This window comes from Aspergillus pseudotamarii (genome assembly GCF_009193445.1).
Source record: "Aspergillus pseudotamarii strain CBS 117625 unplaced genomic scaffold BDV38scaffold_111, whole genome shotgun sequence".
NCBI lineage: Eukaryota > Fungi > Ascomycota > Eurotiomycetes > Eurotiales > Aspergillaceae > Aspergillus > Aspergillus pseudotamarii.
In genome coordinates this window covers 1-17,315 of record NW_022475125.1, presented here as the reverse complement: position 1 = coordinate 17,315, position 17,315 = coordinate 1, and the positions used below count along the sequence as shown (strand labels likewise).

General features: G+C 46.5%; 5 protein-coding genes across 5 annotated transcripts; 4 read left to right on the top strand and 1 right to left on the bottom strand.

Moving 5' to 3' along the window:
- Positions 1–982: 982 nt before the first annotated feature.
- Positions 983–4,239, top strand: BDV38DRAFT_275957 (hydrogen/calcium exchanger domain-containing protein; the record flags this gene model as incomplete). Its single annotated transcript, XM_032058121.1, has 7 exons — positions 983–1,437; positions 1,494–1,790; positions 1,855–2,109; positions 2,499–2,675; positions 2,752–3,031; positions 3,088–3,570; positions 3,616–4,239. The coding sequence occupies 7 exons, from the start codon at positions 983–985 to the stop codon at positions 4,237–4,239; spliced, it is 2,571 nt and encodes an 856-aa protein (XP_031907466.1).
- Positions 4,240–5,024: 785 nt separating this feature from the next.
- BDV38DRAFT_264411 (putative RNA binding protein) lies at positions 5,025–7,258 on the top strand. Its single transcript, XM_032056281.1, has one exon. It carries the CDS (start codon positions 5,697–5,699, stop codon positions 6,828–6,830), a length of 1,134 nt encoding a protein of 377 aa, XP_031907465.1. The 5' UTR covers positions 5,025–5,696; the 3' UTR covers positions 6,831–7,258.
- On the top strand, positions 7,248–8,709 carry BDV38DRAFT_264408 (putative cyclin-dependent protein kinase complex component). The gene has a single exon (XM_032056280.1). The coding sequence runs from the start codon at positions 7,710–7,712 to the stop codon at positions 8,478–8,480; it is 771 nt and encodes a 256-aa protein (XP_031907464.1). The 5' UTR covers positions 7,248–7,709; the 3' UTR covers positions 8,481–8,709.
- On the top strand, positions 8,699–12,176 carry BDV38DRAFT_264403 (ankyrin repeat domain-containing DHHC palmitoyltransferase family protein). The gene is made up of 6 exons (XM_032056279.1): positions 8,699–9,490; positions 9,577–10,380; positions 10,434–10,506; positions 10,575–10,839; positions 10,890–11,002; positions 11,057–12,176. Exons 1-6 carry the CDS (start codon positions 9,185–9,187, stop codon positions 11,707–11,709), a joined length of 2,214 nt encoding a protein of 737 aa, XP_031907463.1. The 5' UTR covers positions 8,699–9,184; the 3' UTR covers positions 11,710–12,176.
- Positions 12,177–15,317: 3,141 nt separating this feature from the next.
- BDV38DRAFT_264402 (L-ornithine N(5)-monooxygenase) lies at positions 15,318–17,163 on the bottom strand. The gene is made up of 2 exons (XM_032056278.1): positions 16,147–17,163; positions 15,318–16,080 (listed from the first exon to the last, which is right to left on the bottom strand). The coding sequence occupies exons 1-2, from the start codon at positions 17,019–17,021 to the stop codon at positions 15,444–15,446; spliced, it is 1,512 nt and encodes a 503-aa protein (XP_031907462.1). The 5' UTR covers positions 17,022–17,163; the 3' UTR covers positions 15,318–15,443.
- Positions 17,164–17,315: the final 152 nt, after the last annotated feature.

Below are 17,315 nucleotides of genomic sequence, written 5' to 3'. Positions count from 1 at the left end.
AAAGGCCTCACCACATCAATCACCGATCCATCGTCTGCGCCTCCTTCGGTAGATACTAGTTTCAGGGGGCTCTGGATTTGGTTGAATTGAAAATTCTGGAGAGTTTTAACTACGTCTTACCAAGCTGGTCAAGCACCGTAGGGTTGAGTGACACCAAATCTTCTTTTTGTCCACCAAATCTTAATTTACTTATTCTCTCCTCTTCTTTCCTTGGCCACGGAGTTTTGATGGCATCCCACCACATCGACTCTTAAAAAGGGAAAGAAGAAAAAGAATTGAAGAAGCACGGCTCCATAAACCTTAAAACAATCCTCTGTTTGGTGCTGAGGGTGCAACCAACACCAGTGTTTGTTTTCTTCTAATTTACTATCCCATCTCTCACCCGTTGAGTTTCCTCTCCACTTTTTGTTCCAAGAGCATCTATTAAACATGCTATAATATATCATTTTTCTGGACGTGTTTGTGCCTCTTTGTCTCAATAACCCTTCCATTTATCTTTCTTCTTCTCCTTTTCGTTTCCTTTCCTGCGGCATCTTTGTTGGCCACATCTCAAAAGGCCCAAAAGGCCCAAACAGCCCAACAGCTACGCAACAGTTATCATATTTCTTATTTCTGAAACAAGCAGTTAACACTCTGGGTGATCATGGATAGCATAGAGAAATTGCCCGCTACACAAGGAGAGGGACAGGGCAACGAAGGGTTGAGAATCGCTCAGCCGACGGGCTCACACGATGGTTCCCTACTCCCCACACATAACGAGAAGGCTTCCCTTCGCCGCAATAGACTGTTCCGTATAGATACAGCTGGTGAGAGCGGTCGAAGCGGAATTCATCCAATTCACTTCTTCCGGGTGTGCTTGAAGAGTACTTGTACCCTGTCAATGCTGGTAAATGTTCTCTGGCCGTTTGTTCCAGCGGCTATCGTCATCCACTTTGCTCGGCCCGATCTTCATGTCTGGATCTTTGCCCTCAATTATATTGCAATGGTTCCCTCGGCAAACTTGCTTGGGTTCGCAGGAGGGGAGCTCGCGAAGAAGTTACCCAAGGTTTTCGGGGTTCTGTTGGAGACAACGTTGAGCTCGGTGGTAGAAATTGTCCTTTTTATGGTTCTGATACATAATGACAATAACGGCAACCTGATTCCTGTCATTCAGGCAGCGATCCTCGGTTCTGTGTTGGCAAATCTTTTGCTTTGTCTAGGCCTGTGCTTTTTCTTTGGAGGCATGGGGCGTGAGCACCAGTCGTTCCATGAGGCCGTGAGCGAGGTGGGCACGGGGCTCCTCCTGGTTGCCGGCTTCGGTCTGTTGATTCCGAGTGCTTTCTTTTCGGCGCTAAGCGCTAACAGCTCTAAAACAACTATTACCAATGAAGTCCTGTCTCATTCTACTTTGGTGATTAGCAGGGCCACTGCCGTTATCCTTCTGGTCGCTTTTCTGATGTGAGTTCGCATAGTCAAACGTCGTGGCATACCACCTTACTCACTTCCGTTCTCAGGTACCTGGTTTACAACCTACATAGCCATCACAGCATATTTGACGAGGTCCTTGAACTAGATGAACATAAGGATGAAGATCGGGAAGAGGAAATGAAGCGCGCAAAGCTTACGCTAGTCGAATGCTTCGTGGCCATCTCAGTATCTATCGCATGTGTCTGCATGTCTGCCGTTTTCTTGGTCCAGGAAATCGAACATATTGTCCATGAAAGAGGCGTTTCCGATAATTTCATGGGTCTAATTCTTGTTCCCCTGGTAGAGAAAGCAGCAGAGCATTTGACTGCTATTGATGAAGCCTGGTAAGTGCAATACTACACTCAAATATTATCAAGGGTGAGGTCATCATCGCCTGACTCTTCGCAGGGACAACCAAATTAACTTTGCACTCTTCCACTGTCTCGGTCCATCTATCCAGACCGCTTTGCTAAATGCTCCACTGGCGGTCCTCGTCGGCTGGGGACTTGGTAAGGAAATGGGTCTCAATTTTGAGATCTTTATGATTGTCTTGGTAGTATTATCCATTCTCGTCGTTGGAAACTTCTTGCGGGACGGCAAGTCCAACTGGCTCGAGGGAGGTCTCTGTGTGCTTATATATGTGATCATTGCGGTCACTACATGGTATTACCCCCAAATTGAGCCCGAGGGAGCATCCATCCACCATGAGGCATGACCGTGCACATTTTCATAATGGACTAAACCTCCTTGCAATTCTTAGTGGGAAGTAATTTATCTGGAGTGAGGAAGTGCTGCGCATCTTCTACGGGTACGGGTCATCTTTATATCGCACAAATTATATAGATGCAACACTAAATAATAATAGACGATAAGATATTAGGGTTATTCTGCGAGTGGCCAGTTGAAGGTACCTCAAACTTACGTAGCTGGTCATATATTAGAAGTTGGATAGATCATTTAGTTAATCCATGCCGACAAATTAAAAAGCGGTGACGGCACCCCGACGTCTCTCTACCCAGACAACAGATTAACACACCAAACCCAAAAATGAGTCAGTTAAACGACCAAACGAATATTCTGATTATCGCCTTAAAGGATCGTGATATTCCATTGAAATATGCCGAGGTTGAATCAGCTTTCACTGATGGGAAAGAAGCTGCCGTGAACGAAAAATGGGTGATGGAGCACCTGAACCATGATACTCTTCTATCCCAAGAGGAGCTCACCTTGTGTGTGCGCAGACTTCCTTTAACAACCTTCCGTATAGTCAAATGTTAACATGCAAAGTATTGACTATACAAATAGGTATACAAAACTCGAAAGCACCGGCTCTTTACAGAATATAATTGACAACCCCGATACGAATGCGGACCGACCGTTGCTCGATGAAGATATTCGGAAGGCGATTGACTCGTTGAAAGCTTCAACCGCTATGATCCAAAAACAAAAACAGATTTTAGCATCCCAATGCGACAGTATAGATAAAGAGCTTCGCCGAAAAAGCGAACGAGAAGTCAGACGCAGCACCGGTATAGAACACCTGCGTCAGAGATACAAATCAGAAAGGCAAAGCACGAATGCCGTGGTAGTGATCGCCCTCGATCTTAAACCAAGATGCTTAGCTGATTTATATGCTTGTAGTCTATTGAATTGGCTCAGGAAGTGACAGCGGCCTTGAAAATCGAATCAGAGAACACAGCAGTGGATAGTAAAAGGATATTGTCAACTCTCGCTGCTTGGCTAAAGGAGGACGATAGAACACTAGTGGACCTAGAGCGGCTTGGATCTGGTATGGGGTCTACTGGAGATGATGCCTCTGTAGTAAAACGGACCTCCGAGATAAGCACGATACTCGCCGATTGTCTTGCCGAAGAAATACGATGTCGGCTCGATCGAGTTTACTTGGAGAACCTCCGAGACGGTCAATTAAAGGCCAATCAGAACCTTAACGGTGCTGCGGATGAAGTTATGGTCGCATTGGAAGGAGAACTGGAGTCCCTGTATCCGGAGATTGACATGCTGGCTGAAATGTATGCCAAGCAACAATACACCGCGCCTATATCACGCGCTCTCCAAAACCACCACGACCAGTGGCACATTGCTTCCCACAAGAAACTCAACTATGTAAGTCAACCATCGACCACGTTTACATTGGCTAACCAGGTATAGATCTTAGACCTGGTCGCTGTGATGACGTTATCTACGGAACGTCTCACCAAATCCCTGCAAGATCGCGAGTCGTTCTGTGGGACTCTCGAAACTTTCAATACCACGTATCGAACCAAAGTAGGTAATCGGTTTTCTGAAATATCTGTACCAAGACGAGAGGATATTATAAGACGTTCGATCCTACCAACGTTGGCATACACGCCTTCCGCGAAACGCATCGATTCGGTTTCCGAGTCCCATGCCCTGGCCGCTGTCTTGCGCCGCACAGGCTTATCTTCCGAGTCGGTGTTCCAGCCTGAAGAAGGTAATGTGGGCATCGATGTGCTTTTTGACGCGAAACATCACATGTTCGATTGTCTGCAGAATTATGGCATTGCCGCAGATGCGCCTCTGGTGACCGAAATGATCTCGGGTGATCAGGCAACCCGGCTTCTTTCGTCCTCGTTAAACGTCAATTCACACGTTCAGACTTTACTCACGAGTGATATCCATGAGGCCGAGCTCTCTGACCTTCAACTAAAATTAGAGCATGTACAAAAAGGGGTTGAAATGCTCGACCTTGGCATAGTATTTCAACGTGACAAAAGCCAAGAGACGTTCTTTGAAAGGTGGGGGTTGACATAAAGCATCCAGTGTTTGACCACGACCTCGAATAGGAAACTTGTATGGTAATGACTACGAGATGAAAAGGAAGCTTGCAGAGTCTTGCAGGTGTTAATCAACTACGTAGTGGCTGTCTTTGGCTTGTCCCTTTCTTGTTCCTTTAAATTATTTTTTTTATTATTTTCTCTCTTTCTGTTTTAAAGAAAAGACCGAATGAAAGAAAATAAATAAACTAGCAAAAGATTGTGAATCTTCATTCCCCTGGGTTTAGTTATTCGTTATTGATGGATAATGGACAGCGCCTCTCCCTGTGGCGGGTAATAGGGAGATTTATGATATAGTCCTGTGCCACATAGTTATATCACGCGGCTATTGTCCAGATGGTATATTGAAGGCTAGTATTCCATAGAATACTTTGATGGGTGCCCTAGATGCCCGTGAATTCACTACTAGTAGCTAGGAAATCAATCCTGCAAGTCATGCATACGTGTTGCCGCAGCCCATGTATTTTGAGTCCTCCCATATCGGCAACCCATCACAAAGGAATGAAGAAGGACAGAAGAGAGCTTCATCCCCAACTAACTTGTGTGATGTAATCTCTTCCGTTGACGATATTTCCCTTCTTCTACTCATGACGGGATTATTGTTGTCTTTGCCTTTTTGCTTTTCTCTGCCTTACCTGCCCACCTGACTTGTAGTATGTCCTGTGACTGCTAACCAGACGCACCTGCGATGGCCACAATGACCACTATGAAGTCCGCTGCCTCATTCTTACCCCGTTACATAGTGTTGATATAGGAACTTTTAGCAAATGCAGCCGCGATTGATAGATATATTAGGCTGCAAGATATTACTACAAGGCTCTTTATATCCACAATTTGGCAGTAGCATTGCCTTAATAATGGCACTGATTCCATCCTTATGTCCCAGTATGAAGTGTCTCGTTCACCTCTCCTTATGATTTCGACCACGGGTAGTGTTCTCTCTTCTTTGTTAACTTGTGATGTTTCGTGGGCGACGAGAAAGGGGCACTGCTCATCGTTTTATCTATACAAAGACCTCAGAAAGTCAGCGCCCTTTATACATATTTATATTTATCATTCCTCCTTATCCCCCTCTTTGCTTCCCAAAATGAAATACGCCCAATAATCAGGAGCGCAGAACCCATGACTCTGGTCACTGATCTCTTGTCCATGGGTTGCTTGTTCATATCCTCCTAATCAGCACCAATGATATGCAGCATCTGTTTCTTTTTCTCGCCTGTCCTTTGTCTCAGGAGATTGTTTATTTATTATAGTAGCCCTTTATGCTCAGAGGGCGTTAGGGTCATTATACTTAACATTCCTAGCTTATCTAAAACCAGCAGTTGCTCCGCTGCCCTCCAACACTCCATATCCCATTCTGTGGCCATCTTCGAGCCCTTTAGCTATCTCAAAATACCAAGGCGCGTTTTGCTAAAAGATTGATATGCTTGTCCGATGGAAGTTCGAACCAAAAAGTTCATTCGGACCCGCGTCTTTGGCACAGGCACTTGCAGCCACCCTCTAAGACGGAGCCCTGCGGTTCTCTATCTTCGAAATGCCCAGCCGAAGAGTCCACTCATGATGGATCCAACTCGATACACAACCATCGAGCCGAGAAAGCCAAGGCAGGCAAAAGTGTCCTCGAATACTTTCATAAGAACATCATCGCCAATGCGAAGCCGGCCGCTAAGATTTCGCTTTCCGTTTCTTGATAGGACTGCAGAATCAGATCAAGATTCAGAAGCTGAATCGGAAGTGGAGTGGGAATCAAGCTCTGATGAAGTTAGCATAGACTCAGATAGAGGAAGTCTATGTAGGCCAAGAGGGCGCCATCGATCCCGCGAGATGCTCGTTGTCGGAAAGACTGAAAATGAAAGGCGCGCACAGCGAAGGGCTCTGTGGTCCCCTCCTCCAAAGAAACGATTAATCCGGTCCCCGACTAGGGACCGTTTTGGATCGGACATTGTAGCAGATGGGGCTGATGTCTCTCCTCACTACCCTCGATCATGGCGGACGTCCGGAGGCTCTCGCGAACCGAGGGACATGAAGCTGATCTCTGAGCACGAGCACCCTAGACGGGAGGCCAGTATCCTTGAAATCCATAATCATCATCGCAACAGTCCCTGTGAAGAGCGGGCCCGCAGTCCGGACCACCGAAAGGTGCGTTTCGCGCGCGACGTAGAGTACGTGAAGAACACCAACAGGGCCAGAGAGACTAGAGACAGAGAACGAGAGCGTCACCACGTTCGATCCTATCGCCACAGCCCCCCCGTCAGTGGCCCCAACAGGGACTATGGCACAGCGGATAGTGGTACAACCTACCGCCTTAGTTCACTGGAAAGGCCGTTCAAGGAACGTTGTCGAAGAATAAGTGCATCTAGCGAGCGTACTCAGCCTCATATTATCCATGTTGGTAACCGTCGAATGTCAGAAGCAGCGGAGCGCATACGCAAAGAAGCGTGGAGGAGACATAGCCGGGAGGGTTTACTGCGCGATATGAAGTCACAAAGTGGCTGGCTCCGCTATACCCGGCGACCTGACGAGCGGATAATTTACGATAGAGGCAGCCGACAATACGGCTGTCATTGACGAGGGTTATTTTTATCTTTATCCCACGGCAGGGCGCGTTGGACGGGTTGCAGACAGTATGTTGCATGGCATCAGTGGTCTGGAATTGTCTGGATATTCAATTAATGAGAGGTTTTCCTTGACATTTGGGTTTGGCGGGCGGCAGGTTTCCCAATGGTAGTATTTTTTAGGTCGTTGAACTATGGCAGCTCGCGTGTCCATCAATCTAATTACACTGTTGGTAAATAATTTTGGTCACTTTTTTATCATTCCGCGCAGTTAAATATGCCTTGCAAGTTTCAGTTTCACCTCGAAGCTTGGGGCTGCGGTCTATATCAACCCAGAATGTCCAAGATCGAGGGACAGCCGGTTATCATGTGATTCCTTAAACTTAATTAATCCTGGTCCTGGGATGTACTCCGTACTCCGTACGTATCAGTCAAAATCCCTCATTCTGCACCACAGGTCTCCCTTAGCCAGATGCTTCGATCACTTCAAAGGTTTAGAATACACGTGCAGTCGTGAAATAAACCCGGAATGAACTGAACAACTGAACTCCCACAACAAGGAAATTGCCCATGCATTGACCAAAGCCCTGTGGATGGGTTTGTTATGTTAATTTTTCACGCCTATACATGAGTTTTGTTTATCATACCCCACCTACGTGGCTTGAATATAGGCACTCGGTCTTACCCCTCCTCCCTTCAAGTTGTTTCCCTAGACACCTACGTGCCATCTCTTTACAACTCAACTCAACCCAGTGCCGGCATAGTAATGTTTGTACCCTGGGCTTAGTCCCACAATGCCATGCCCATCCGACTGCTTGGTATACACCTGTAGGCTAGGTGTATCACTCCGCGTTACTACATCCATCCCATCAAAAGTCTACAGCTTGTCGCAATGACGGGGTACAGCTCCGAGGGTGGAGCAATTCATGATCCGCAGTCGGACGTAGTTTCTCGGTGGACACAGTCCGATCTGGGACCCGCGAGAGAGGATAAGGAAGGTGCCTTGAAGAGCGAAGATATCGATCAAATGCCGCCAGCTTCAGCATTGGGACTGCTCTGCGTTTATATCGAACTGCTTGCTAAGCAGACCATTGACGACCTGGACGACTGTCGGGTAGATGCTATTCCCCTAGCCAAGGACAGGGCTCAAGGTGATAGCGTGTCCAGTGGGGAAGCCACCCCCGTAAGCGGTACTGAGATACATTGTTGCCCTGCAGGCTATAATGATGCGGGACGCGATCTTATCCAACTGGGCATACTTTCTAAGAGGTTTCTCTCAAAGCGCGTGCCTTCGATCGCATTAAAGGACTACCTCCTGCGGCTTCATCGTTACTGCCCAATGTCAACGGCCGTCTATCTTGCTACAAGCATGTATCTTACCCGAATGGTTACTGTCGAAAGAACTATATCACTGAACCATAGAAACATGCATCGTCTGGTCCTTGCTGGTCTTCGAGTAGCGATGAAAGCGCTGGAAGATCTTAGTTATCCTCATAGTCGCATTGCGAAGGTTGGCGGAGTGACCGAACGCGAACTTTCGAAGCTCGAGATTAGCTTTTGCTTTCTGGCTGATTTTGAATTGCGAGTTGATGTTTCTATGCTCACCAATCAGGCAAGGGCTCTTGAAAAGAATGTCGGCTACTACGGTGATATTGCCAGTTAGTATACTAATGCTACCAGCTCCGTGCATGAATTTGCTGTTATTGTATGTAGACCGATGGCTTTCGAGATATCCATGGGATCCATGTTGTATGGTTAGCCTATCCAAATACTGCCCCGGTAGCATCACAATGCGGTTGCCTAATTCAATCAATATCTTTTATTTCCCACCAACTCTTATGGCTGAGTAATTCGGTTTTGTTATAATTAATGGGATTCAAAAGCAGATACGCACAGTCCTAGACCGTTTATCGATGGACAGAGAAAAGTTATTTCCAAGTATTCCTGAGAATCAAAAATATTGACAGTCGAGCAAATAAAAGCATTAATTACTTTTGAACTCCGTACTCCGCGAGCCAGTGATTTGTTAGTGTCCGCGGAGAGTTTTCCCCGACCAAAGAAAAAGAAGCAGCCTCACCCTTCACGTCTCTAGTATATTCTTTCTCGTTTTCTTTTTTGTCTCCTTGTCAAAACCTCCGGTATTTGCATCACAGATTGCCGCATATCCCTGGGCAGTTTTATCAATTAATAGACTGTTTATTTGTTTTGATTCAGCAATGCTTCTTTAGATTGTGTGGAGAGAGAACCAGTCACCGCCGAACGAGTTTCCCCGTGCAACAAATTAGTTTGTCACGCTTTCTTCCACCTCCAAGGACCATTACAGGCGCCCCCCCTCTTGAAACGATCTTCCGGGGATTGTAAACAGAAATGTCCTCCGGGAATTCTTCGACAGGAACACACACCAACGGCTATTTTGCAACCCTGGGTTCGAGTCCACCCTCCGCATTCGGCGGCAAAGGCCGAGCCATCCCTCCAAAGGTTACCCAGGAAGATGCCAGTGTTGAGCTTAAGACAATGAACTCAGAGCGTGGAGCTACCAGGGGATCAATCCCCCTTGGTGAAGATATCATGCAGATTGCCCGGATAGGGGAGGTTTCTGCTATGCAAAGATTATTCGACGAGAAGAAGTTCAGCGCCAATCATAAGGATGAGGAAGGGATCACCCCATTACATGTGCGTAACTCGATCGACTTTGGTGCCTTTCATGCATGTGGTATCAGCGTTTAGAACATTTACTGACCTAATGGCTCTTCTTCTAGTGGGCTGCGATCAACAACCAGTACGCCATGTGCAAGTTCTTACTAGACTCCGGTGCCGACGTCAATGCAAAAGGAGGCGAATCTGTAGCTACACCAGCGATGTGGGCAGCCCAACGGTGTCATTACTATATCGTCCACCTTCTGCTTCAACAGGGCGCCGACCCTCTCCTTACCGATGTCCAAGGCTACAACATTCTTCACCTGGCTACTATCGACGGAAATGCCTTCTTACTGGTGCTACTTCTGCACCAAGAAATACCGGTGGATGTCGTCGACCAACAAGGACATACTGGCTTGATGTGGGCCGCTTACAAAGGGTATCCTGCCTTGGTAGATTTATTCCTGCGATGGGGCGCGAATGCCAATGCTGTCGATGAGAGCGGGCTTACTCCCCTCCATTGGGCCCTCGTGAAAGGGTCCTTACCCTGTGTTCTAAAATTGATCGAGTATGGCGCGGATAAGTTTGCAAAGACCAGGGATGGTAAAACGCCGGCAGTAGTGGCCGGGGAGATGAATACCACGCGCGTGTGGTATCGTGCGTTGGATGAATATGGTTATGACTTCGATGGGAATGTGAAGGTTTCCTCTTCTGGACTGACTTCTTGGGTACGTAACAAGAGCTTAATGTCCAAGTTCTTTTTCCTCTGGCCTTTCGCCATTGTTTTCGCGGCCGTGTGGATACTGAGCAGTATGGTCGTCTACGCTGCTCTTCCAATGATGCTTGTGACCGTCTTCGGGCTACAGTGGATAGCGCAGAAGGCCGCCAGCCAAGGTCCTTCCGAATATCGGATTCTGCAAAAAACGGTAAGTTTGGGCTGCCTCAAAGGCTATTGTGCTGTTGTTGATTTGCAATTTAGCCTTATTTATCCGGCGTTTTTGCAGGCTCCCTATTTTGGGTGGGCTTCAGATACGTCTTTTACGTACTGCCGGGTAGGTCTTGTTTTAGGAACTCTCGGTTATCCTGTGAGGAGTCTTACTAAACATTAATGGATTTCTAGTGACCTACTCTACATCTCCCATACTTAATGGGCTTTTTGCTATATTTTTCCTCCTGACAACTTATTTCTACATATACTCAATGGTTGAAGACCCTGGGTTCGTTCCAAAGCTTGACAGTAGAAACCAACAAAAAGCAGTCATTACGGAGCTCTTCGATCAGTGGAAGTTTGACGAAGAAAATTTCTGTGTTAGTTGCATGGTCCGAAGACCCTTGCGGAGCAAGCATTGCAAACGCTGTGCGCGCTGCGTTGCGAAACATGACCAGTGAGTATTTACTTGGCCGCCTGTGCAAGCCACGTGCTAAACCCAAACAGCCATTGTCCCTGGATTGATAACTGCGTCGGGGCCAATAACCTGCGCCATTTCGTTCTATATATTACCTGCTTGGAGGTTGGTATTGTCCTTTTCGTGCAGCTAACCTTTAATTGTAAGTTTCCACTTGCCTCTTCATTCGGATAAGCAACCTAACCAGAATTGTTAGATATCAACAGCTTGCCAGCCCCCGCGCAGCCCCAGTGTAACATCATTAACGAATCTCTTTGTGACTTTGTACTCCGTGATACGTTTACTCTTGTTCTCGACCTATGGGTATGCATTCAGCTGGTCTGGGTCACCATGCTCGTTGCTGTCCAGATGGTCCAAATTTCTCGTAATCAGACGACATATGAGAACATGAGAGGACACTCGGTTGACCGAAGCTATCCTAGCTCACGGGCTTTTGCCTCTGCAGTAGCGGCTGGGACAACGTCCCTCAATGCTGCCGGCCTAACGTCTTCTGGCCAAGGTCCAAATCCCGCCCTTGCCCGGGGTGCTCCTCGCCATCGGAAACATGGTTGTTTGCAGCAATGGTCATCTCTTCTTGGTATAGATACATTCTTTGCTACTGCGCGAGATGGGCTACGTGACGGCCCACGTGCTGTCCGACCCAAAAATCCGTTCTCGCGGGGCGTTGTCACTAATTGTCGAGATTTCTGGTGTGACCCAGCTCCGTACTTTGGAAAACGAGAACCAGGCGCGGCTATGCTCGGTGGTGAAGTGATCAACTACAACCGCATGTATGAGACTCCGTCCCGGATGCATAGTGGTGGTGGGTACCGCAGTGTAGCAGTTGAAGACCCGGAACAAGGTGTCTAAGCATGAGTTTTCGTTGGTGGATGGCCAGATCCTAGTATGTGTTCCTGCGACCGGTTCTAGAAGCACTGCATTCTTCAAGCGCAAGTATTATGATTTTGGACGACACTGCATTGATACGCCTGGTTGGGTCAAATGTTCATGGAGGGTGTACCTATTTACTCCTTTACTTTCCTTGTATTATGTTGTGCTTAACTATTTCATGTCGTGCTTTCCGTTATAGAGACTTTGCTGAGCCGAGCCGAGCCAGCTTCTATTTAATCTGCTCCCGTTAAGAATAAATCCTATCCGGTTTCCTTTGATATTGGTGCGAGCTGTGTAACAGAAAAATCAATTTGCGTTGAAACATCTTAACGTACTGCTTATGATAGCGTCCGGTTGGTTTAGGACGAGGTCAATTACTTAAGCGGACGGGTCTGTTGATTTTACTCTGTAGTGTAAGCAATACAACTGTGAACAGCTCAGCGTTGAAGCAAACAACTTATAATACTTATAACTGATATACTTGCGCAAAGTTCACCACAGCCTAGACTGTTCTCATATCAACCTAAGGGCTAAGGGATAACAGAGCAGACATAACTCTTTAAACCCATGGTTAGGGCCAGATGCCAATATTTATGCACGTCATGGCAAAACGGGGAGACGTGAATACTGGAGGAGGGAGTCTGGTCCAGTATAGTTCATTCAATTGTGCACGGGTGAGAGCCACAAATCTAGGACAGACTACTACTAGTACGCAGGTACGCAGGTCTGCAGCTTTTCCTCGTAGAGAGCCACGTTCCTCGGCGCAATTCAACGAGGATAGATTAACATTTACCTATATAATCAAGGGCCCTCCTATTCAATCTATTGCCTGCAGCACAAGTGCGATCGATCGGTTATTACAACCGCTCTCACCTCCATCAACTGCCACCCTACCGACAATCCGAAGCTGATGCATGGTTAAAACGCCCAAGTGGTCTACCATTGGTCAGGGAGAATCATCCTTGATCAATCCCGGATAGGTTAAGTTCCATACCTAGGTTCATTTCAACCATACCCGTCTGTAACGTATACATACCATACTTATATACACGGAGCCGAAACATCCGATGTCGCAAGAAAACCCAGCTTTAGCGCAAAGTCAATTTGTCGCACTAAGATCTTATCTCGGAAGGAGGTTCTAAAACAGAAATTTTTATCTGATTCCCACTGTTCTTCGGTTGTCATTACTTGAAATAACGGTTACCAGTCCGCGAGGAAATCCTGGGTCTGGCTTGCTGCTCGCTTAGATTGATTAGATGAAGTTTCATGCTTATATTGTCTTATCTGATGCGCTTTATCCATGGTTGGAAGTATGATCCAGAACCAAGTACGACGGCCGTGTAATCGACTCGCCTGAAACATCACTATCAGCCTTACTACTCCTCCGTAGCGCAGTCCCTGACCGTACCTGACATTACTGTGCCTATGATCATCCTTGTCGAAGTTGTAGATGGGCTGGTCTGGAATATGCGCATACTCCGTAGCTACTAGTCAACCACGCAGCCAAGGAGCTAGCCATTTACCGGGTCGCAACCAAGCGAGACCTGCAACAAAACAAGCGGAAGGGGAAGAAGTGAAGAAGGATGAGCCTAAAAAATAATAATAATAATAATAATAATCAAGGTAAGAGGGGAAATGATTAAACTCAAATGAATAGATAAAAAATAATACACACACACACACACACACAGAGAGAGAGAGAGAGAGAGAGAGAGAGAGAGAAAGACAGTCCCCTTCCCCAGAGTGAAACATAATGCCGGAAATTCTGGTCTATAACGAGGATGTGATCGGCGTTGTCACTTTGGGCCGACTTTGTCCATGTACACCTCCGTTTCATACTGTATAGAAAAATGTGATCATCATCGGAATATCTGAGACAGGTGATGTTCTCCGAGGCAGATGTGGGTGGCATGATGATGTGTAAAATTCCTCACATTTCCATAAACGATCGAATGATTGAGTAATTTAGTTCCAGGTCGGGAATGGCTGGAGGAAAATGGGTCCAGAGGCATGGTAGGTGGGAACTGAGGATCCGCATTAAATTATCAATCAATAATCAATCGGTTACCAAGCAGTTTAGGGTGTATTCTCGTGCAAAAGACCTCGGAACCCAAGTCAAAATAAGCGAGCGTACCTTACATGAGCTAGTTATTAGAGAGCGAGTGACTAAAGTGAATCAATGCCATAGCCAAGAGCCAAAGAGAAGTTGTATTTATATTTGAAGAGGCGGCTAAGTGTAAGAGTAAAAAGAACAAAAAGAATAACACTTCTGCAGGTCCATCGCACATAAAGGGGAATAAAATAAGGGAATTGTTATTTGGACCTCACGTTAAGCCTATATAGGAAGGCATAATACTATGCCCCTAGTTCAGCGGGACTATTCCAGAATAGGAATATAGAACTCCCCTTCTCCCCTCCCCGGGCCCTCTCTCTAAAAGCGGCTGAATAGCAATGTCAGTGTCTATATCTATTGCCTTTTCAACAATATATAGTAGCCTCGCTACCTACCTGATCTATGTAATAAATAGGAGAACCTTAGCAATAAACTAGTATACTATTATAGTAGAAGCAAGTGTTTAAAAAACTATTTTCTTTGTATAATATACTAATCTATGTTGGTTTGTATAGGATATTACGGAGTATATAAGCTGAATTTGAAAGGGCTTTACTAGCGTGCTTTTCAATTATATGACTCGCTTAACTTCCCTATATAGGCTTAACGTGAGGTTCAAATAACAATTCCCTAAGATAACCCCCCACTCATTACTCGTCGTAATCAATCAGTGGGGCCTACTTTCTCTGGCTTTTCTTATCTGGTGGGTGGCTCCTTGGCATCGGGCGAGCCCAAATAAAGACGTGGGAGAAAAGAGCCGGAGGCGCGCCAGCCTCAGCCGTGGTTAATAGTCTTTGTTAATTTCCAGCTGATGGGACTGATTCGTATTTGTGGAATGGCGCCATCTGATAACGAAAATTTTTTATCTGATCAGATTATCAGGCGTCATCAAAATGTCCACCTCAACCAAAGTCTTTTTCTTTTTTTCTGGTCTACCCCCCACCCTCCTTCCTCTCTTCCTTTGCATTTTTCTTTTCTGTTTATTGTTTTTATCTTATAAACTAGACGTTCTTTTTCTCTTTACAAAAACATAATTTTTCTACTAATGATAATCCTGTAATATTCTGTATCATCTAGTCATCCTCTTTCCCGAGTTCCGGATGTTTTCTGGGTGTTCTGTGCTGTAATGAATACCCCACAATGACCAATGAACATGGCACCAGCGGGCCTGCGCCGGAGGTAACTTTGTGGCCAATCCACTGTTTAAGACACCCCTTGGCAGAATTCGGGTTGGAATCTTTAATATTACAATGATATCGTGTTTTGCTTCTATCTTTGTACATTTCTTGCAAAATACTTCATAGCTACATAGCCAAACAAACATATAAAAACAAATGTAGTGTCATATATAGTCTATGCATAATAGAACAGGTATCCAACAAATGAAATATCGTATACCAGTGGAATAATTGTTCTGGTATGTTCCCCTTTCCTTCCATTTTTTTTTTTCTTTTTTGCTCTCATTTTGTCCCTGGTGTCGATCTTCGGCTCACCCTTTCGTTTGAGAACAATCTTCTTTAGCGCCTAAAACGCGTAAAAGAAGCTGTTCCAAGATATCTTGGACTCAACATACTCTTAATTCATAGGACTATGTCTTCCTTTATAGCATAGCGCGGATGTGGGTGGTGTCCGGCACCGTTGTTCCCGCAAACTCGCCTCCGAAGATCGAGTTTACCATCTCGCCACTGCGTGATGCTAAGATGGACAACAGACTGTCACTCAGTCCATGCGTTTGCTCGTTGCAACCCTGTAGCCAGATTCCAGCCTGCGCGTTAACCTTGCTCGGATCCAGCTCAACACGATATTCCCTGTTGGGAGTCCAGTCTTCCTGGCCTGCGGGGCGCAAGTGCTGTAAGCTCTTCAATAATTGCTCGTGCGCATTGCGGTTGTAGCCTGTAGCCACCATAAGTGCGTCCACCTCCAATGTTTCCTTGCCGTTGCCAACAAGGCTGTCCTTCTCGTCTTTGACAGCCCGAACATGAAGCCGCATCCGCCTACGAGGTCCGTAATGCTCAACTCGGGTGATCTTGCGGCCAGGGAGGATGCGATGTTGCCATTGTGTTTCATCAGGATTTTGGACCCTCTGTAGGTACATGTCATTGAAGATCTGCTCAATCAACTCAAGTCGGACGACGCTATAGTTGGTCGCCTTGTCAGCCGTGAGGGAGCGCTGGCGTTCGGCAGGGGAAAGACCGAAGAACTTATCGACCCGTTCGGGGTTGAAGACCTCGTTAACACTACATTCTCCTTGTTAGTTATTGTTACCCTTGTTGTAGCGATGAGCTCCAAAGACATCCACTTACAATGGTGAATCATCACTAGGTCGCATAGCAGTGTCTCGCATAATCAGCGTCGTCTTCGAGTTCGGGTAGCGTTTTTGGACGTCGTGGAAGATTTCCGCGGCACTTTGACCACTTCCCAGTACAGCAATGTTGTAGGCCTCTCGGCTGTCCTTTAGCATGGCAGGTAAAGTAGTACAGTACTTGGATGAATGCATAATCCTTGGGTCCTGGGGTAACTCCTTGGGCAGCTTCGCAGTACCACCAATGGCAACGACAACCTTGCGTGCCATCCTGGTAGAGATCTCGCCCGTCTCTAAGTTCCGTGATTTGACCGTAAAGAAGTCCACGAGCGTGCTACTCGGGTTTGTCTTCCCGGGGGTCACTTCGACAACTTCTTCACCGTAGCTCACCACATGTGCAAACCTCTGCGCACACCACCGCATATAGTCTTCAAACTCCATCCGAGCCGGGAGAAAGGTGCTCAGGTTAGTGAAGTGAATCAGACGGTCTTTCTGGTGAAGATAGTTGAGGAAAGTAAAGCTGCTGCGGGGATCCCGCATGGTTGCCAGATCCTTGATGAAGGAAATCTGCATCTTTGAACCGGGAACCAGCATGCCAGAGTGCCACGCGAATTGTTTCTGTCGCTCTAGGAAGCAGACCTTGGGCTGCCAATTGGAATTGGGAGTGGTCTTGTTCAGGCAAGGATCCATGGCATCGTGAAGAGCAATTGCAATAGCCAGCGAAGCCGGTCCAAAGCCCACACAGAGGAGATCGTGGAGTTCGTCCTTAGGTGTAGCTTTCAGGCGGGGTGGCTCTCCAGAGGGACGCTGTTGCGTGAGGGGCATCTTAGGATAGCTACGGGAGCCAATCTCTAGCTTCCTTTCCACCGGCTCCATGGATGAGGATTGAGTCGGGTCTGGACGGTAAGAAGAAGCTCGATAAGTGAGGGAAAAGAAATGAAACAGGTCAAAACGGGCAGGAAGTAGAAAGCTGGAATGAGAAGGAATTCAAGGTCCACGAGGAACGACGGGAGGGAAGAGTAGCTTATATGTATGGGGATTGATGGTATGGGGACCACCGTTCTAAATATTTGTCTGGGAAACTCCCTAAAAGGATTAAATTAAAAAAATATATAAAATATATAATAAAATAAAATTATAATAAATACACTGTAAATAACGAAGGGCGGG